At 53.2% G+C, this 19,181-nt stretch overlaps 10 protein-coding genes across 10 annotated transcripts; 7 read left to right on the top strand and 3 right to left on the bottom strand.

Moving 5' to 3' along the window:
- Positions 1 to 1,025: 1,025 nt before the first annotated feature.
- Positions 1,026 to 1,403, top strand: CCMA1212_008818 (uncharacterized protein; the record flags this gene model as incomplete). Its single annotated transcript, XM_073705929.1, has 1 exon — positions 1,026 to 1,403. The coding sequence occupies one exon, from the start codon at positions 1,026 to 1,028 to the stop codon at positions 1,401 to 1,403; it is 378 nt and encodes a 125-aa protein (XP_073555658.1).
- Positions 1,404 to 2,105: 702 nt separating this feature from the next.
- CCMA1212_008817 (uncharacterized protein) lies at positions 2,106 to 3,083 on the bottom strand (the record flags this gene model as incomplete). Its single annotated transcript, XM_073705928.1, has 1 exon — positions 2,106 to 3,083. The coding sequence occupies one exon, from the start codon at positions 3,081 to 3,083 to the stop codon at positions 2,106 to 2,108; it is 978 nt and encodes a 325-aa protein (XP_073555659.1).
- A 1,066-nt stretch (positions 3,084 to 4,149) lies between these two features.
- On the bottom strand, positions 4,150 to 5,530 carry CCMA1212_008816 (uncharacterized protein; the record flags this gene model as incomplete). Its single annotated transcript, XM_073705927.1, has 6 exons — positions 4,150 to 4,485; positions 4,553 to 4,913; positions 4,976 to 5,164; positions 5,233 to 5,240; positions 5,316 to 5,323; positions 5,398 to 5,530. The coding sequence occupies 6 exons, from the start codon at positions 5,528 to 5,530 to the stop codon at positions 4,150 to 4,152; spliced, it is 1,035 nt and encodes a 344-aa protein (XP_073555660.1).
- Positions 5,531 to 5,939: 409 nt separating this feature from the next.
- On the top strand, positions 5,940 to 6,794 carry CCMA1212_008815 (putative prolyl 4-hydroxylase 7; the record flags this gene model as incomplete). The annotated part of the gene is made up of 2 exons (XM_073705926.1): positions 5,940 to 6,160; positions 6,221 to 6,794. The coding sequence occupies 2 exons, from the start codon at positions 5,940 to 5,942 to the stop codon at positions 6,792 to 6,794; spliced, it is 795 nt and encodes a 264-aa protein (XP_073555661.1).
- A 398-nt stretch (positions 6,795 to 7,192) lies between these two features.
- CCMA1212_008814 (uncharacterized protein) lies at positions 7,193 to 7,414 on the top strand (the record flags this gene model as incomplete). The annotated part of the gene is made up of 1 exon (XM_073705925.1): positions 7,193 to 7,414. The coding sequence occupies one exon, from the start codon at positions 7,193 to 7,195 to the stop codon at positions 7,412 to 7,414; it is 222 nt and encodes a 73-aa protein (XP_073555662.1).
- A 58-nt stretch (positions 7,415 to 7,472) lies between these two features.
- Positions 7,473 to 7,823, top strand: CCMA1212_008813 (uncharacterized protein; the record flags this gene model as incomplete). The annotated part of the gene is made up of 1 exon (XM_073705924.1): positions 7,473 to 7,823. One exon carries the CDS (start codon positions 7,473 to 7,475, stop codon positions 7,821 to 7,823), a length of 351 nt encoding a protein of 116 aa, XP_073555663.1.
- A 479-nt stretch (positions 7,824 to 8,302) lies between these two features.
- CCMA1212_008812 (uncharacterized protein) lies at positions 8,303 to 8,584 on the top strand (the record flags this gene model as incomplete). The annotated part of the gene is made up of 1 exon (XM_073705923.1): positions 8,303 to 8,584. One exon carries the CDS (start codon positions 8,303 to 8,305, stop codon positions 8,582 to 8,584), a length of 282 nt encoding a protein of 93 aa, XP_073555664.1.
- Positions 8,585 to 9,174: 590 nt separating this feature from the next.
- On the top strand, positions 9,175 to 10,602 carry CCMA1212_008811 (Anaphase-promoting complex subunit 10; the record flags this gene model as incomplete). The annotated part of the gene is made up of 2 exons (XM_073705922.1): positions 9,175 to 9,983; positions 10,065 to 10,602. 2 exons carry the CDS (start codon positions 9,175 to 9,177, stop codon positions 10,600 to 10,602), a joined length of 1,347 nt encoding a protein of 448 aa, XP_073555665.1.
- Positions 10,603 to 14,169: 3,567 nt separating this feature from the next.
- On the top strand, positions 14,170 to 15,464 carry CCMA1212_008810 (Putative band 7 family protein R614; the record flags this gene model as incomplete). The annotated part of the gene is made up of 4 exons (XM_073705921.1): positions 14,170 to 14,359; positions 14,431 to 14,630; positions 14,689 to 15,072; positions 15,174 to 15,464. 4 exons carry the CDS (start codon positions 14,170 to 14,172, stop codon positions 15,462 to 15,464), a joined length of 1,065 nt encoding a protein of 354 aa, XP_073555666.1.
- A 1,124-nt stretch (positions 15,465 to 16,588) lies between these two features.
- CCMA1212_008809 (uncharacterized protein) lies at positions 16,589 to 18,598 on the bottom strand (the record flags this gene model as incomplete). The annotated part of the gene is made up of 3 exons (XM_073705920.1): positions 18,559 to 18,598; positions 18,386 to 18,475; positions 16,589 to 18,284 (listed from the first exon to the last, which is right to left on the bottom strand). The coding sequence occupies exons 1-3, from the start codon at positions 18,591 to 18,593 to the stop codon at positions 16,589 to 16,591; spliced, it is 1,821 nt and encodes a 606-aa protein (XP_073555542.1). The 5' UTR covers positions 18,594 to 18,598.
- Positions 18,599 to 19,181: the final 583 nt, after the last annotated feature.

Here is a 19,181-nt window from a genome sequence, read left to right as displayed (position 1 = left end):
GTGGCGATGCTTCCAAACTTCAATGCCGTCAACTCTGACCCGATATTGCCATCAGTCACAGGTTGTATCGTATACTATGTGCGCTGTACATTATCATGCCCACTGCCCCGTACTCCATACCCGCAACAGCTTCAGACCCGTCTCGTCGCGATAGTGGCAGAGCTGCTTCCATGGCTCCTTCCTTCTTTGATCGTGGCCTCAGGTACCCCCTTGTCCCCCCCCATTTCCATTTTTATCTTGGCGAAACAAGACTTTCTTCTCCTACTTCAGAACGTGTCCTGAGCCTCGTATCTGAGTCGACCATCCCGCTGGGAACCGCTTCGTCACGTTTTCCGTCCTCCTGACTAGAAAGACTGACAGTTTCTAGCTTGCAGCTAGCTCTCAAAGGCTTGCCTCACGTGCTCCATCTCCGTCTTCTGATGTTGCAGATACTCGAGACCAGTGTCAGAACCCTCGCATCATGAGGTTCAAAAGGGCAAGTGCTCTAGCTCTCAAGTCCACGCCTTTCGAACAAGCGGCCAGTCAAAGTTCTCGTTGCAGCCACCGTGCTCTTGCACCCGGGCCTCGATCTTGCCAACGTCCCGTCCATCCACCCACCTCTGCAATACATGGTCCTCTCTCGCTTTCTATTGCCTGTGTAAAATCATCCTACTGAACCCATAGGCCCCATCATGGAAACCTGTACTGGAGACAATCATCGTCGGCTTGACATGCTGCCCGATAGCTGTCAAAGCTTGGGTGCGCCATCTTCTCAAGGGCGGACGTATCGACGGGATAGCTCTTCGCTTCTCACGTGGTGCATGGTGGTAATGGATCGGCGCTACTCTTCCTCGGAGTGTGGGATCGTGTCAAGGGACTCCCTCCATTGAATGTCAGCCACGAGGAACGTTGTGTCGAGAAATCAGCAACTAATTATCAGAGTTCTGGAGGGCAACAGCTTCCAACGAGGTTTGACTGGGTCCGATGCTCACCTTACAGTGTTGGTCACTTCGACGCCGATGGTTTCCTTCAATGTCTTTGCAAATATGCCGTCGCCACAACACTCGTCTTTGTTGCCTCGTCCCGGCGGTTGGCAACTTGCCGCCCTCAAAGAAGTTACGCATGGCTGTGCTGGAAACCGCATAGCCGCCGCCGCCGCCGTGGCCGAAAGAGAACCCGTCGAGCATTGCAACGCTGCCAAGATTCAGTTGTCGGTAGATTCAGCTTATTCTAACCCCTCGACGGTCGTCGGCCACACAGCACACAAACAGATACCAGGCAAGTCGGGTCGCATTTCAAACGCCTTTTCAGGCATGTGGATGCTTCTCTACTTGTCCAAGTCCCATCCTTCGTCTGCAACACCCCAGTGTTTATTGCAGTTGCCTTACCTTGGTCAACTACACACTACATTGTCAGAGATGTAGCTCAAAACCGCCCTTGTTCGCTGTCACCGAATCCGAGACCCTCGAGGCTGTCGTGAATCTTTCAGCCCCGATCTCTTTTTTCCATGTCACTGAAGATGAAGAAGTCGGACAAGCATCTGAGGTTTGTGAAGGCTTGAAACGAAATTTTGGAAGGCAGAAGACCTCCAGTCCCCATCTTTTTTTTCTCATGACGAGGAGGATTCTTGACGTTTCCGGAAATCCGTGCACCGAAGCTCGACTGCGCTTTTCGGTATTACGAAAGCCAAGGAACATGAGAAGAGCACTATGGGTATTCATCGAAGCTTGCTTCATCGAGGGAGTGGCTGTTCAGCACCCTAAGTTGGTTATTCGGCATCCCAGCAAACGAATATCTTTGTCACTGCTCCTGCGATAACTGAATGAGAGACTACTCTCTTCCATTATCATCGCATTCTTCTAGTCTAGTATGATCTTCTATCATAACTTAAGCAGTGAATAGAGTAGAACAAGAATTCCTGGCAGCGTTCAACTCTTCTTGCGTCAACCTGAGATGCTGGATAGCCCAGTTGCGGTGCTGGATAGCCACTCTTCATTAATAGTCGCACCTTTTACCAGCCCCAGCCAGTTGTTGCTAAAACAAGAGGAACGCGCCAACGAAAAGTCAAGCGTCGTCATTATCACATTGTCGCATTAAGTGTCTAGCGCCTGCTAGAAGCCATCGTCTCAGAGACTAAAATGCAAAACAAAGTCATCGACAAGTTCATCGGGCTCTCTAGCTATACGCTTAATCGTTCTGATAATCGCCATATTCGAGCTCTTCCCCCTCCACTCGAGCGCCCAGCATCGCCGCGCCTGCTCCTCCCAGATAAAGACCGTAAAGTAGCGAGCCACGACGACGAAGATTGCGTCGCGGATGGCAGGCACGGCTTCTTTCCATACATCTGGGGCGGAGTCGAGGTCTCCCAGGTCCTCCTCGATGGTGCTTGCGACGAGCAGGACCTTGTCTGCAGCTGCGAGCTCAGCTATGCGGCTTTGCGTGGCGGCGTTTCGGTCGATGTAGGCGCCGAGGGTCGCGATGATTGTGTCCGGCCATGTGTCGTTTAGTCGAGCGAGCACCTGGAGCAGGTGGACCAGGGGCGACTCCTTGGCTGAGTTGCCGTGCAAGGGAAAGGCTGGCCATCTAAAGGCAGGCTCTCGTCCTAACCGCTCCCAGATATTTATCCATTCCTGCGCCTCGAAAAAGGCGAGGGCTTCCTCCTCAATCTCGGACAGCGTGTGCGGCTCGCCACAGAAGGCGTCTTTTTGCGTCCCAACGAGTCGCAGCGAGCTCTTGTCCAACTCTTCAAACCCAGAGGGAAAGTACTCTCGGTACCGTAGCTGGAAAGACATGACGTCCAGATCGCCGAGGCGGGCGAGCGCATCGGCGTACTTTGCGTCAGCCTCGACGCGGCTATTGATTTCGGAGAGCAGGGCGCGATATTCCGTGGCGTTGTTGAGGCCGGTGTAGTCTCCCGTGTCCCATCTGGCCAAGAGATCTCGGAGTCGCTTCTCTGTTTTGGGGCTGATGGAGAAGGGCTTTTGGGCCTTTATTCTCAGGATTTCTTGGAGGTTCTCCTTGACCACTTCCAGGATGGCGTTGATGTCGCGGGTCTCTCCCAAGGGGGCTGCTGAGGTATTGATATACTGGAAGTGTGAGGCCATAATTGCCCTGATTTGGTGTAGGTGTCGAATTAGAGCAACGAGTAGAAAAAAAAATGGTGAGAGATGGTGCAGAAATCGTCCAAGGCTTCACTAGATGGGGAAGAGACCCGAGGAGATGGGAGGCGGGACCGGAGTCGGTAGGCGGCAAGGCCCGAGCAGATGGGAGGAGAGACCAGAGTCGATGGCAGGAGGGACCAAGGAAGATGGGAGGAGAGGAGATGGGAGATGCAGGAATATCTATGTTCAGAGCAGAATAAAGGCAGGGCATGTCTAGAGAGCTCAAGTTCGTTTAGATGTGTGGCGGACATCTGCAATGACTGCGATGAAGACGAGAGATATTCTGCAGAGAATGAGTCTGTCGAACTACCTATGCCAGAAGAATGTAGATAAAATGGCTGCAAAGTTAAGACATGTTCGGTGTAAAACTTGTGACTGCAAAGTTGAGGCATGTTCTGTCTCAATTGAGCACCACTTATCCTTCAAGTATAGAAGTATTAAGGGCTTCTCTTTATGAAAACAAAGAGATGAGCAATTACTTCAATCAGTAATGGCATCTGAAATAAAGTCCAAGCGCTTAAACTACCGACATAGCCACTGTTGACCTGGAGTACCGGCCGTCCTTCCCAACACCGCGGAATGGGCTTCTCAGGGGTCATGAAGACATCCATCGTTCAAGCCGTCCGAGACGGTGGCCGCACACCCATTCGGGGAAGTACTCGGCCGGACAGAGACAGAGGGATTCACGAGTACGCATACCTACCAAGAGCAGAATACAGTACAGCAGGGCTTATCTAGAAATCTCAAGTTCGTTTTTTGGAGATGTGGCGGACTGCCTTTGAGTCGAGGCGAAAGAAAATCTCGCGTGTAATGAGCCTGTTTAACTACCGCTGCCAGACAAGCGTAAAATTGAGGCTGAAAACTTGGACATTGTTCGGTTCTAATTCAGCACCACTCTTCCTCAAAGTACAAGATGAGTAAAGGCTTTAGAGCTGCAGTATGGTGTCTGAGACGGAAATGGCCAGTTTAGCCACCAAAAGTATCTCGACGAAACGCATTCCTTTTTCTCTCAGAGCTCATCATGAGCCTCCTGTCCCTCATCAAACCCCCCGTCCCAAGGCTGCGCCCTTCCTTCCGAGATGGCCACAATGAACTGATCGACCTGTCCAGACGAAACAGCATCTCCCTTGAAGGGAAAGATCTGTCCGTTGTGGACGTTTTGCACTGCCAGGCCTCCGGTGGAGCGAACGCCCAGGTTGCGTGGCATGTCGGGATACTCGCGGGAGTCGACGGTGACGAACTGGAGGAACTCGGCGTATCGCCGGGCCACGGGCTTGAGGGCTTTGGTGTAGGCCTCGCGGTCTGCCTCGTTGTTGGTGAAGTAGTAGACCAAGGATCGACCTGACTGTAATAGGGGTTAGACGCCAGGGGCTTCGCGCACAGAAGATGGAGAAGGGATGGGGAGGCCATACTGAAAGATGGGTCATCTCATTGCGTCGTGTAAGCTGGGGAATGATTTCCGCGGTGCAGAGACTGAGAAGCTTCTTCAAGGCATTTGAATCATTCAAGTCCGCCGCCGCGTGCTGAGTCCCGTCGACGTTGTTGTAGCACCAAATGCCGTTGGAGCCCACAGAGTCACTCGTGGTGATGCCGAGCGAATATCGATCAGAGTACTCTTGAGCAAAGTCTCTGTAATGTGCAATGATGCTCTCGCTCTCGCCTTGCAGCTTTGCGATGAATACAAAGTCGTCGCTGGCGGTGAATTCGGCAAGATGCTGGCCAGGGACATCCTGCAGGGATGGTTTGAGAGCGCGCTTCACGAAGGCTTCGATACTGTTGATGAGCCTCATTAGTTGGGTCATCTACATTGGAGTAGGCCAGGAGAGTAGACTTACGATGCAGCCCGTCGAGGACCTCGATATCGTGTCGTTGAGCCATCCTTGTGGCAGAGCCGAATGGCAGGAAAGGAGACAACGTCCATCTCCCGACAAAGGTCAGGGCTGGACGGACAGTCGATGGTGGCGCTAGAAGCCACATGTTGCTGGACCGTTTCCCATTCTTTCAAGAGCGTTTTGCTAGCTTCACTACAATCCGGGAAGTCAATATCATCATCTACGGGTGAGAGGATAAAATGAAACTCGTGATGACTTACAGTTGGGGCTATAAGTAGTAGCGACATCCCAAGGTCAGCCTCAAGTCCAGATAGGCAGAACGATTAAGCCGAGTATCTCTTACAGCAACAACTGGAAGCTGCTATCAGCTACTAGAGCTACTTGAAAAGACAAGCTATATGAGACGATATTATCAAGGGACTTACAAGCAAGCAAGGTGTGGTCATTCTCCGCAAGAAGCTTCTTCACTTGCGTCGGGTCGCTAAACTGAGAGGCGCAAACGATGTGTGTCCAGGCTAAGAGCCCACAGGCGTAGGTGCTCGACAGTCTCGGTATCATCGTTTGAATAATTCTGAAAGAAAAAATAGTAGAAAATAAGAATAATTTCTACAAAGGAAGAGTTGGCTGAAATTTGAGAGTAGAGAGTATTGTCACTTGGTCACCAAGGTAGTCGAAGATGGAACGTAGAAACCCCCCTCCTCAATATCACGAGTAATCCATGTCAGAGTCTCCGCTCAGGAAACAGGGGTCACTCGAAACAACGGGGCCAAACCGCCATCGTCAGTCTTGCGCATCGACGGCACGCCTCCGTGTTTCAAGCCTTTGTTTGAGATTCCGGAGGATCCAAAGTGATCTTGAACGTCGTGGGACGGCCTCAATGTGAGAAAATATTGAGGATAGCTCACGGTCTTCGTCTTTCCGTTGTTTCTGTCTCTGTCTGCTACACCATATCACCTGATTGAACATCATGTACTATTCACAGAGTCTCGTCCGCTGGCTGGCCGCCATGGCCGTCGGCATGGGAATCGTGTTGGGCGCAAGTGGTGATGATGCGTCACAGAAGAAGCTGGATGGCTATGAATGCGCGCATCCGCCGTATAAAACGCACCTGTTGAGCAAATCGCCCATGGTCATTTACATTGAAGACTTTATCACCGATGAGGAGCGACTACACCTGCAAAAGATTGCGTAAGTTCTGATACACTGCCTCATCACGACAACATTGATATGGTACTTATTCAATGGCAGAGACGGCCACTTCAAGCACTCGGCGGTCCTCAAAGGCGGCAACTCGGCCATCCACTCGGTCCGCACCTCCCAGTCCACCACCGTCGACCGCGACGCCGTCGTGCGCTGCATCGAGGCCCGCGCCCTCGCCTTCCAGGGCTTCGCCACGCCCGAGTCGCACCTGGAGCCCATCCAGCTGGTCAAGTACGCCGTCACGGAGCGCTACCACTTCCACACCGACTGGTTCACCGATCCGGCTCACGCGGCGGCGGCGCTGGGCGGCAACCGCATCAGCTCCTTCTTCGGCTACGTCAAGGCCGACAACGTCACCGGCGGCGGGACCAACTTTCCCGTCCTGGACGCCCCGAGGGACGAGCGGTGGTGCAGGTTCATCGACTGTGACGAGGAGTACGATGCGGGCGTGACGTTCCGGCCGATTGAGGGCAATGTCGTGTACTGGGAGAATCTGATGCCGGATGGAAGGGGGGATCAGAGGACGCTGCATGCGGGACTGCCGGTGGTTAGTGGGGAGAAGATTGGGATGAATATCTGGACGAGGCAGATGCCGCTTGCTGCGGATATTCGGGGGAACTGAAGGTCTCGGGCTTGATGGAGTTGGATTGCACTTGAAGTTGTTACAAAGAAAAGATGGCCACGACCAAGGATTCGAGAGAGAGAGCAAGGAGCACCTCGGCTGAGCGAAGCTGGATGCTGTCTGAGGAAGGCACCCAACATATGGTCGTCTCAGGCAACGGGGGGGGAATAAATATGAGCATCATGTTGGCGGATTGAGATTTCTTCTCCTTTACCTACACGGCGCCGTTCAGATACCAGCTACAGCATCATCATCAACATCACTCATTCTACTAGCAATCTTTGGCGATACCTGCAGCTTTCCTGAACACACAGCCGTCTGGTCTTTCTTCACTCTTTGTCACTCACGAGGCATCATCTCACGCACCATACATTTTCATTCCCTCTACAACAAACACCATGTGTCGATCTATCCCCACCGACACCCCCGCAACCCTACTCCTCGATGGCATCGCCACCGCAACCAAGTACTATCACGAAAGCCTCTGTCATCGCGGAATGGACCTGACCGAGTACAAGAAGAGGGGTTTCGACCCTCGGCCTTACATGATCGGCGCCTTTGCTGGTATTTTCTTCGGAGTCATCGTTGGCAGATGGTTCTGCGATTGCATGGATGGTTAGTGTGAGTACACACCTTTACCTTCCATGTTGGAGAGAAGGGAGGCGCAGCTGCGTGATAATGACAGCCGTCCATCGGGACTTTGCAGGTAACAAGGTGCAAACAAACGACGGTCCCGCCGTGGCGCCTCCGATTCCTCTGCAGGTGTTTGGCAACGCTGTGTATGGCGGCACGGACAATGAGGGCAACGCGCCGACGGAAGGACACCAGCAAGACGAAGCGAACGAGGAGCGTCAGTCTGTGCTGAGTATCACATCTCTGTTTCGAGCTCCTGTGGGCGAGGGCGAGAGTTCTGGCAGCCATTCGGCAGATGCAGCATCCGTGGATCAGAATCCCTTGGGCAATCCGAAGGGTCATTCGACAGGCGCCGGATATGCGGCCAATCCAGACATGGTGGCTGACATGGCCTGAAGGAAGACTTTCTCTGACAAGGCAATGAGACCCTCTACCTATGGGGCTGGAAGTCTCTGGATGGTGTTGATCTTTTGGAGCTGTTGTTTGGGCTTGGTGATACGTGAGATGCGGCATTTGGACGGCTGCAGGTTCAGCAACTGTGATTCTTTCTCGAGGTATACGGTCACATTACCGTGAAGCGATGTTTCAGACTGCAATCTAATTGGGGAAGAGTTTGCACGAGGCAATAGGTCTTGAATTACCTAAATAATTCATAACTAATACAGAACAGCGTTTGACTTACATCGGGGAAAGAATTGAAGCCAGTCCATGTATTCGCTAGTACCTCTTATTGATCCAGCTCATGGTGTCCTTGTCCTCGACATGCGCCATCACGTGACCGCGCGCAACGACAACGAAGCCGTCTCTGCACGCCTTCAGTGGTTGCCCAGCAAAACGGCACTACCAACGACATCAACTCCGATGATGGCCTGACGATGGACATCGCCCGCGGCTCCAGACGAACGCGCCATGCAGCCTCGGCAGCCTCGAGCCAAGAGGCCCAGGCTCAGGCCCAGGCCCAGCTCGAGCTCGAGGCCGCGACACAGCGGCGCCGGAACCGCAGGCAGGCGCTGCAGGTCCAGGTGACGCCCGATGCCGCCATCGCCGTCGCTGCGGCTGCGGGAGCGGGAGCGCATCAGACGCCCGAGGCTGGCCACAGGAGGCGCGAGATGGGGCCGCCGCCGAATCCCTTTCGATTGCACAGATGTGAGTGTTGATTTGATTTATCTATCTATTCACTATAGGTTCTGTATTTTGGTGTGATTTGGGTAGAGGAGATGGGGGGTTGTGGTGTTGTTGAAGCTTCAAGTTTGTGAGTGGCACGCATGCGTACAGGTGATGGGGCAGCTGTTCACTTTGGCGTCACTTTTGGATGAAGCACGTTTTCCTCGCTTTTCCTTTTTTTTCCCGGGCCTGTTATTCGTTTCTTCTTTTTTCTTCTTTCTCCTCCTTCTTCATTATTTTCTTCATTTAGGTCTGTTTCTGCTTGATTGTTTCTCACCACCATCTCTCTCTCTTTACTCTCCCTCTACACACTTGTATATCCATTCAGTCGCTCATTCAATCTACTCACTTTGCCTGCCTATTGCAGCATTCATTCGTTTATTGATTCATTGATCCTCCTATTCTGTTCTATGCTACTCTATTATATTCTCTCCTTCCTGCATTGCCTTCACTTGTCCCCTATTCTTTCTTCATTCATTGCATCCTACAATCAACGGCAGCAGCCCTGCTGCAGCAACAACAATAGCCATTCATTCGCATTCACCACAAGGCGAAGTCGCCCTTCCACCCACTCGTTTCCACCATGCCGCTTGCCCAGCTTCCTCTCCGTGCTCGAGAACAAGTGCCCCAGGAGAACTTGCCTTCCACCGAGGTCTTTGGCCTTTCCAACCGCCCAACTGGAAGCAATCGCCGCCCCCTCCAGCCTCTTTCCATCTCCTCTCACGGCACGATTCTCGATCGCAGAGAGTCGGTTCTCAGGCAGCTGCCTTCTCCGGACAAGGAGAATAGCGACGCCCTTGTGCAGGCAGCCTTTCACCGAGTGGCCCATCGAACCAGAGAGGTCAAGCGACTTTCACTCGTCCATTCGCCTTTGCAATCGTTCCATCAGAAGAAGCGCCGCCAGAGACAGCGCACAGCACGCAGTCGGATCCTTCAGCCTACAGTCGCTAACATGATCTCAGCCACGCGGAGAAGCACCAACAATCGCCTGAGTCTGCAGTTCGACACCGATGGCTCAGGCACTGCGTCTGGATCAGGCTCGGACTCGGAGCCAGATCTCAGCCATCTGGGGATGACAAGGCGAGGCATGGCAGCTGTTTTGGAACAGCAGGCCGCCCAGATGACGTACGACGACGACGCCATGTCTCAGGGGCAGTACGATGCCGAGGAAGCGAGCCTCGATGAGAACCCCGACGAGAACCTTGATGAAAACGACGACGACGAGAATGTCGACGACGAGGTCGAAGGGGAGCAGGAGCCTCTCGCAATGATGGACCCGGGTGTCTTTGGCCTCAAGGAGATTTCCAACCTAGGAAAGTTTACCGTGAGCAGCCATAAACCGGGCAACGGTGTGGAGCAGCTCCGGAGCGACGATCTCACCTCGTACTGGCAGTAAGTCTCCAGGCTCCCCCTTTTTGGGTGAAGAAACCCTTCTTCACCTTCGGACATATCCTTAATATGCTTCTCTTCTAGGTCAGATGGCCCGCAGCCTCACAAACTCACCATCTACTTTGTCAAGAGAGTGGGCATCCGAGACATTCGCTTCTACGTCAACTACAACGAGGATGAGTCGTATACGCCCACCAAAATCATCTTCAAGTCTGGCACGAGCGAGAACAACCTCATCCAGTTCGCCGCCATGAACCTCGCAAGTCCCGTGGGCTGGCAACAGGTGCCTCTCGCAGGCGTTGGCGGTGATCCTGACGGTAACACGCTTGTCTCTTGGGTGCTGCAGATGCAGATTCTGGAGAACCACCAAAACGGCAAGGACACGCATCTACGAGGCATCAAGATCTACGCCTTCGACGCAGACGCCGTTCACCAAACCGAGCCGGAAACCTCCCGCTTGGATGATACACTGGACACGTCTGAAATTGCCGGAAGCCGCCGTAGGGCTTCTGGGAACCCCAGACTGGACGAGATTGCGCAGACTCTGGCTGCGGCCAGACTCGAGGGGGGCGATTCCGGCTTTACCCTCCCTGACTTCATGAGAGATCCGGAGATTCGATAAAGATTCTAATACTCGGTGTGGCGATGGCCCTGAAGGGTACGATAATGATGTTTGATTTGCTGTGCAATTGGTACAACACACAAAAAGTTATGGACAAGGTGTTACGGATAGGGGGGGTGTTACAGGAGCACTCGGAAACGAGTCGACTAAGGGGGGAACTGAAAACGGACATGGAGTTAAAAACGAGGACATGTAGCTATCAATACTAATCGCTGTCTGCCTTGTTGTTAGATTGTGGCGTGAGCCGTCATTAGGTACTCTCTTTGCGCTCCCTATTCCGTCAGCCACCACCGCGGAGATGAGAGGAGCAATGCACCAGCTCCGCCACGATTTTCTCACGGCATCTTGTTAGCCTGCCGAGGTTGCCAATTGGCGATGAGGCAGGGCTCAGGCGAAGGAGGCATCGCGTGTGGGTCCCTGATGTCAGTGCCAAGTGGTGGATGAGGCTCAAAGGGGGGCTGCCTGACGGATAGAGTACGGTTCAGATGTAATCCATACTCATTCATCTGCAGGTCAGGGTTCTTCACAGTTTGGCATCGACTCAATTGACCAAATCCGTTATGCTTACGCTTAAAGGGTTCATGTTGCTTAGAGCCTGGGCTTGGCTTGTTCTTCTCAACGGCTACATACTTGAAGTGGCCTTTGTCGGCTTCACTATGCTCATTATGAACGGCATGGAGGGCGAACTTGGGGACAAGGCCGCTAATGCTGAGGATATAGGTAGCTGCTCTTGGCCATCTCAGCTGTGTTTATCTAGATGCCATCAGGCACAACTTCGAGCACCGCCTGCGTGGCGTGTACGTTGGATTCCGGGGCATATGATGCCTTTGTTTATTGCGCCGGCTGCGGTATTCATGGGGCATACTAGCTGGAGGCGATTAGGGCAGGCTTTTTGGGGAGTGATTTGTTTCTTGTTGGGCCGTGAGCAAAGGGGGCATTTACAGATGAGCGTTTACAGGGTTTACTAGGTGAGTGAGCCGAACATCATTGGGTTTTGTAATAGATTTTGTGGCTCTATCGAGCGAAGGATCGGATGACGAAATGAGACAAGCCAACAACTGCCCAAGCTGGCGCAGTTGAAAGGATGGCAAAATGTTGGTCCAAAAGGCGCCAGAACACGGATATAGAAAGGATCTGGCACAGGATCGAACAGAGTTGGGAAGAGGAAAATGCCTAGAAGCTTTCTGGAAGAGCCGGCAGCCGGAGCAAATTGCCGCTTGCTCAGCATCATGGATGGGGAGGTTGGGCTTGGATTGGGGTCGGGGTCGGGGTGTTTCTGGTTCGTTAGTTGACCCGGTTCCTCTAGCAGATCAGCCCCTACCTAAGCAAACGAGGGAAGGGTGTCAGCGCTTGCTCTCGGCTGGAGTGGCCAAGCGTTCGATGCTAAGAGGGGACCGGTTCTTTGGTGACATTTTTCTCGATTGTTCCTAAAGAGTAGCTTGATCTTTGTTCGAAATGGACCGTGTGCCGGCCGCAGCGGTGAGTGCTTTTTCTCTTATTTGGCTGGGTTTGATACTTGGCCGGAGATGGAGTCTTGCCAAGCTGGAAACAATGTGGCAGTGCTGGAGTCGGTAAACATCGATTTGCGTGTATGTATTGTTGCCTGCCTGCTGTTTTTGGCAACTGGCCATGAGGATCTGGCCAAATGCCTGTTCGATGGAGTAATGGGGCGTCGATACGCAGAATACGGGCCATCGGGTCGGTCGGGGTGCAGCGTCTAGAAGCTTTTGGGTGCGTGAGGCTTGTCCTCGATCGTGCCCAACTCGACTTCGCCATGTGATGTGTTAAGTAATTGCAAGGGCCAATGTAGGTAAGGTACTCTGTACAAAGCCATTGCTAGCCATCGGCTAGTCTCCGTTATTGCCCGTCGAGAGCAGCCCACCAGTCGTCATTCGGTCAATGGTAAGGGGATTCCATTCCCAAAGCGAGGCTTCCTTGATGGACGACCCCTTCCAGGCCCTGGTCTAGGGTAAATCGGCTGAATGGCGCAGTTCTGTAGTGATGAGCGTATTGATGAGCTGCCCCCAATCATATAAACCATCGCTTGGGCTGATTGACATGAGCACGAATCCGATTTCGTGCGTAAAGGTGAGAAAAGGTGGGTGGTAGGAATCAAGCCATCATTTGCTGACCAGGCACAGACATGGTGTGTTGAGGCGATGACAAGCAGACGGGATCGCGACAAATGATTGACCTGTATACAAGAGGTAGTGTCGGATCAAGCAACGAAACGATCCCTGCCCAGGTGTCTCAACAGTGATCATATACGTTGAATCATTGCTTTTAGCCGGGAGTAAGAAACAGAGATAGTCCCAGTCGGGTTCGAAACGAAGCGCGTTTCGCAGTCTATGAGATTTTGTGCTTTGTCGGCGTTGAAACCGACCGGAGCGATCATCCACGTCACACCATTGAGCCCGCCGCCGTAGCTACCTAGTAGCCATCCATACTAGCAGTGACCACTTGACTACTAACTTGGGTAGAGAGAGACACGGAAAACGAGAAGAAGAAGAAGAAGAGAAGAAGAGGGTGTTGATTCAAGTTGGACGCTTCCATTCAAAGGGTACCTTGTTGGCACTCGACCTCCGCTTTTCCCGCCTCCCCGCACGGCGATGCGGTGCCGAGTGCGGATTCTCCACTCCCATGGACTCTGGAGGTGCAATGATCAGTCATGGCAATCGGCTGTCGCCTCTTTCATGTCCCATCACGGAAGTACCTCAGAAATATGGAATCCCATCACGGGGATGTTGAGACTGGCAAGGCGGTGCGTGCTTGTATCCCTAAGGAACCGTATTGTTGTGATGCTAGTAAGAGTATTTCAGCACTACCTCCAGGGAATAGAGCAACTGCAGGTGTGCGTGTATGGCAGAGACATGTCTCGTACTGGTACATGGGCAAACAATTGGCGACGCAAGGACAAAAGGACAGCAGCGCTTCTCCCGTCGACCAAATCGGTGAGTGGCAGACAGGCCAGGTGATATGATGAGGAGGCTGTGCAGCAGCTCTGTTAGCCCATCTTGCTCATGTACCGAGTACTAGCAGGACTCTGCAGCTCCTGCCTCCAATAAGCTGCGAGTGCCTTTGGGAGCTTCATCCGTGCTGCTTCCTGCCGTTTATTCCCACTGGAGTTGAGTTCAAGTGCTCGAGCCTGCATGTACCTCTTCAGTACCTCGCGCCTTCCTCCCTTTACTCCCACACCTCACCACACCTCCCCAATCTGGACGGTTTACTGACGTCGTCGCGCTACTCGTATTCTTGCAGGAGCTCGGCGCATGTCCTTTCCTTATATAAGATGCGCTCAACCACCGCAAAGCTACTTTGTCCCCCTCTACCTCCTCTGGACCCCTCAGTGCTTCTCTTCCACTCAACTGCTATAGCATCTCTAGGTATAGCAAACGGTTTGCTCTTCATATATCCATCAACTTGGGTTCTTTGACACCGAGTCACAAGCTATTTTACTGTCGGCCGTGGACTGCTGCTCATTTTCCCCAGTAGTCTAACCGTCCCTCTTCACACTCAACCACCTGCACTCGGCTTGTGTCGCCACTTCAATCCCCCATAGCCGCAACCATGTCTGCTCTCAACGGCGCCGGCCACAGCAGCTCCTCCAAGGCTACTGACCACGATGGTTCCAACGCCGCCGGCTTCCAGCCCCAGAACAAGATGACGGTCCAGCCTCCTAGGAATGAGGATCTCCAGGTCAGCTATGCCGCTGAAATCGGGGGCGAGGCCAACCCAAAGGGCTGGTATGGTAGCATGAGTACGTCGACATTCCCTTGGTCCAATTTCCGTGTCCATGTCTCATTCTTTTCTGACTCTCTCAATCGATAGTCAATTCTCTCGGCTCCTGTGTCGGAACAATGGGCGCCATTCCTTGCTGTGTTCTCTGCCCCAACCCGTATAAGCACGTCAACCAAGGCCATGTCGGTCTCGTCACCAAGTTTGGTCGTTTCTACAAGGCTGTAGATCCCGGTCTGGTCAAGGTCAACCCCCTTAGCGAGAGACTTATCCAGGTGGACGTGAAGATTCAGGTATGCAGACTTTCGCACGCAAGTGACTCATGACCGAAGGTTCTAACCTATCCCACAGATCGCTGAAGTACCAGAACAAACCTGCATGACCAAGGACAATGTCACTTTGCGCCTGACGTCTGTCATCTACTACCACATCGTGTCTCCTCACAAGGCCGCTTTTGGCATCTCCAACGTCCGCCAGGCTCTTGTGGAGCGCACTCAGACTACTCTTCGTCACGTTGTTGGCGCCCGCGTGCTTCAGGATGTAATCGAGCGCCGTGAGGAGATTGCCCAGTCTATCGGGGAGATCATTGAAGATGTCGCTGCCGGTTGGGGTGTCCAGGTCGAGAGCATGCTTATCAAAGATATCCTCTTCAGTCAGGATCTGCAAGACTCGCTTTCAATGGCTGCTCAAAGCAAGCGAATTGGTGAAAGCAAGATCATCGCTGCCAAGGCCGAGGTAAGGTTTCAAAGCAGCTCGTCGCGACTCGCCTGCTATAAGAGCGTTCTTGATCTTTGGACAAGGAAGAAAGCGCTGGCTAACGATATTGTTTCTTACAGGTCGAATCGGCCAAATTGATGCGTCAAGCCGCCGACATCCTGAGCTCCGCGCCTGCCATGCAAATCCGCTACCTCGAGGCTATGCAAGCCATGGCCAAGTCCGCCAACAGCAAGGTCATCTTCCTGCCTGGCAGCACCCAGCCTCTTAGTGGCGCCGCCATGAATGCTGCTCTGGGTGACGTTGGCCAGTCCGGTGAAGGCAGCGGCAGCACTGCCGTTAACGCCCGCGATTTTGGAGGTCAGGACAATTTCCAACAAGCCATGAACGCTCGCATGGTGGAAAACTTCTAGAGCCGCATTCCGGATGAGGGCTTGCTGCTGACTCTGAGAGTTGCTGGGGGAACGTAGCGTGGTCTACTTGATTTCGAGAAGCGACATTTCCCATGCGTTATCGTTCTCTATCACAGTCTCATGATTCTTCTTTGATCAGAGACTCCTCGCAATGACTGCCTCGCTTTGCAGTTACAGCAGCACAGCCCTTTTCTGTTTCGACTCTGTCGCCGCACTCGCTCTTACGCAGTCGCTTTGATATTTACGCTCGTTATTTTGTATTTTGCAATACGTTTGATACCAGATGAGGTTGGGAGCGGGTCTTGGGGAGAGAGAGGAGATGACTATATGATACGGATGATACCCAAGATACCCAGGAGAATTATTGCAGACGGCCAAAACATGCCTTTCTCGGCAGGTTTAAATGAGAATAATTACATATCATGCATGGTTTATATCACGGAGAAAAGAGCCACTTTGAATGCGTTGTGTTTTAAGGGGAAAACTTTTTATTTGTCTATTACTGAACAACCTCACTCGGCTGGTTAAACATCATTGTCATTGATCGATAACGGTTGTATTGAGGACGTTGGTAGCAAATTGCTTGAAACCTGCAATCCCGTGTCTCTCAGTAACCTCTCCCCCCTGCCGCACATCACTGGCGGCAGCTCAACGTAAAAGAACCAGTTAAAAGGCGATAAAAACAGCAGTTGTAGAAAACAAGAGACCAAGCCACGCCTGTACCAGAAAAGATTCGATTTCCCTCCCCCAACGCCAGCCATAGTAACAGTGACAGATTAGCCCGGAAGCCTCTCAGAAAAAGTCTCATCAGATATCTTGAGTATATATCTGCCATGACCACCTCATCGGTGATGCATGAGACCATCCAAGCCTGATGTGGGCCTTGACCTACTTTGCAGATAGCCGAGAAACAATGGTGTTTTTAGCATTTTTTTTCTTTTTCCTTTTTCTGTCCATATATCCTCAAATGTGTTGCGTGAACCCAGAAAGGACGTTTCTGCATACATATACAAGCCACGGAATAAGTGTGCATGTATATGACATATGCAGATGTGTGTAAGGGTATGTACGTGGATAAAGACAACGTCCTTTCACGAGGTTCGGCGCTTCTTCTTCGAGGAGTCCTAGGCGGCGGTGGAGTCGCGCTTCTTCTTCTGCTTCTTGTCCTTCTTGGCGGACTCGGGGGCCTCGCCGTTCTCGTCGGCCTTTCTCTTCTTCTTCTTCTCGGACGAGGCGTCGGCGGGCTTGTCGCTGCTCTTGACGGGCGTAGAGGCGGCGGCGGCCTCTTCGGCCTTGCGGAGCTTCTTCAGCTCCTTCTTGCTGAAGACCTTGGGGTTGCCGTCGGGGCCGAGCTGGATGTCGCCGCGCTCGTACTTTCGCTTGAACTTCTTGACGGAAAGGCCGGCGGCCTCAGCGAGGCGCTCGTACTCCTCGCTCGAGAGCTTCTTCACTGACTTGCCCGAGGCCTCTTCGGAGTCGTCGTCGGAGTCTTCAGGGGCGTCTTCCATATCGACGTCCTGCTCTTCGACAACCTGGATCTTGGCCTTCTTGGACTTCTTGCTCTTGGGGGCGGGCTCCTCATCGGCGTCGTCCATGACGTGGTCGGTCACACCCTCGGCATCGGCGCCGTATCTGCTGGTGTCCTTGAGGGAGAACTGGCCGGCAGAGATGATCTCACCAGAAGGAGTCACGTTGGCGCCCTTGGGCAGAGGGGCCTTGCCCTCGAGTCTGCGCAGGTAGTTCTCGAGCTTGATTCGGCTGGTGAGGCCAAGGACAGCGCGCTGCTCATCGTCCTCTTCCTCATCGTCGCCAAGAGCGTCCACACGTAGACCCAGGGCGACCTTGGCGGACAGCATACGGGCAATCTTGCCCTTGTTCTTGCCAGTGGCCTGGCCAACGAGAGAGGAGTGGTACATGATACCGTACTTGGGGGTGTCCTTCTTCGTCTTGAGAGCTCGGAACAGGGCCTTCTCGGCACCGAGAATCTGAATAGTGGAACCTGGGGCCTTGGCCAGGCTGAGGACGGAACCGGCGTGTGCGATGAGTCTGGCACCGACCAAGTAGCCCACCAGAGCAGTCAGGTTGGGGGCAATGGCGCGCATTCGGCTCTCCAAGTAAGACGTCAGCTGAGCTCGGTACTCGGTAAACTTAATAACCTGATCCGCGAGGTCAATGGCGTTCTTCAAATCATCCTCAGTAATCTCGACACCCATGCTGAGCTCGGCATTGGCTTTCAAGGCGGCCTCAACGTCTTCGGGCAGGATGTCAGAAAGGTCGGCATCCTTGAAGTTGTCTCGCATGCCAACAGCGCGAACGACACGGGCGTAGGCCAAGTTGTCGTTGAGGGTCTTGGCCATCTCGGGGAAGTGCCATCCGTACCACTCCTTTGTCCTCATGGCGTAGACGTTGAGCTCCTTGTCGATGTCGTCGAGCATCTTGATGGCCTGGATGATCATGGAGTCCACCTTATCAGGCGAGAACTTGAGCTTGTGTCGGGACATTGAGTGCGACAGACCAAGGCTCATGCGGTCAAGCACGTCCTGGTCGAGGCCGGGGATGAGAGACGAAACATGTTCGCGAACGGCTCGGAAAAGGTCCATTGTGTTGGAGCCAGCCACGGGAGTGACGTTGAGGCTGGGCAGGTTGGAGATGGCTGTGCCCAGCTTGAGATCGGCGACAGCCAGGGAAGCCTTCTTCTCGGCTTGCAGGTCCTCCAAGAGAGAGCTCAGCAGGGGAGGAATCTGGCCCTGGCTCACGGCGGCGGCCTCCTCCAAGGCCATGGCGGCGCTGTCGAACTTGACGAATTTCTTGAGCTTGAGCCTGTACGCGACAACTCATTAGTCCAACAAAGTCCGTATGAGCCAAGAACTGGATGGTTTTGATCTTGACGGAGAACTGGGGAATTGGGAAGCAAAGCTTACATCTCGACGAGGCGCTCTGGCTTTCCGAGCTCAGCAGCGAGGTCGGAGTTCTTGAGCATCTTCTTGTCGGTCGCCTTGAGCAGGCCATAGCTGCGATGCTGTCAGTAACAATGTTCCAAAACTTTCCACGCGATCGACTGCGCAATGCTTCGCTTCGGGATTTGAGTACTGACCCTGCAGGCGTCTCGGCGAGAACAAAGAGCGACATTGTGGCTGGATGGGATGGGACGCTCTCTAGGACTCTTGCACTTGTCGATTGAGTTCCGTCGTCTTCCCGAACTCCCAATTGGCGGCGGTTGTGTGCGTGAGGATTCAGGGAAGAAGCCGCCTCGAAATTTTGGATTTTGGAAATTTTTCAGGCGAAGCTTGAGATCCACTCAAAATTTTTGGCCTTGCATTTGGAGCTAATGCGTCTGCGTGGAGGGGCCCGTCGGCAGCCGGCGCTACAGATAGTCCGCGGCCTCTCTCACCTCTCTCATTCAGTGCCCGTCTTTCTTGAGTACCTTATGCTTAGCTAATGTAAGATAGTATTACCTAAGGCAGCACTTTGCCGTCCAACCACTCACGTGCAGGCTGCGTCAAACTTGTAATTACGCCTCGCTCCGGCCTTGCAGAAGTAGGTCCGAGATCCATCCCGATCCTCCTGCTGGAACCTCGCAGCTCCGTCATTCAGTCAATCCGGCCCTGCCTCCGTCCCTCTGCCCCAACAAACGCTCGTTTCATCCTCAGCCTCGTCTTCCACCATAGCCTCGAGCATCTCGAGACCGAAAGCACCATGGAGGGCCTCTTATTCAAC

The sequence above is a fragment of the Trichoderma ghanense genome (genome assembly GCF_004382785.1).
Source record: "Trichoderma ghanense strain CCMA-1212 chromosome Unknown scaffold_13, whole genome shotgun sequence".
NCBI lineage: Eukaryota > Fungi > Ascomycota > Sordariomycetes > Hypocreales > Hypocreaceae > Trichoderma > Trichoderma ghanense.
The sequence above is the reverse complement of the archived record's forward strand: the minus strand, read 5'-3'. Positions and strand labels throughout refer to the sequence as shown.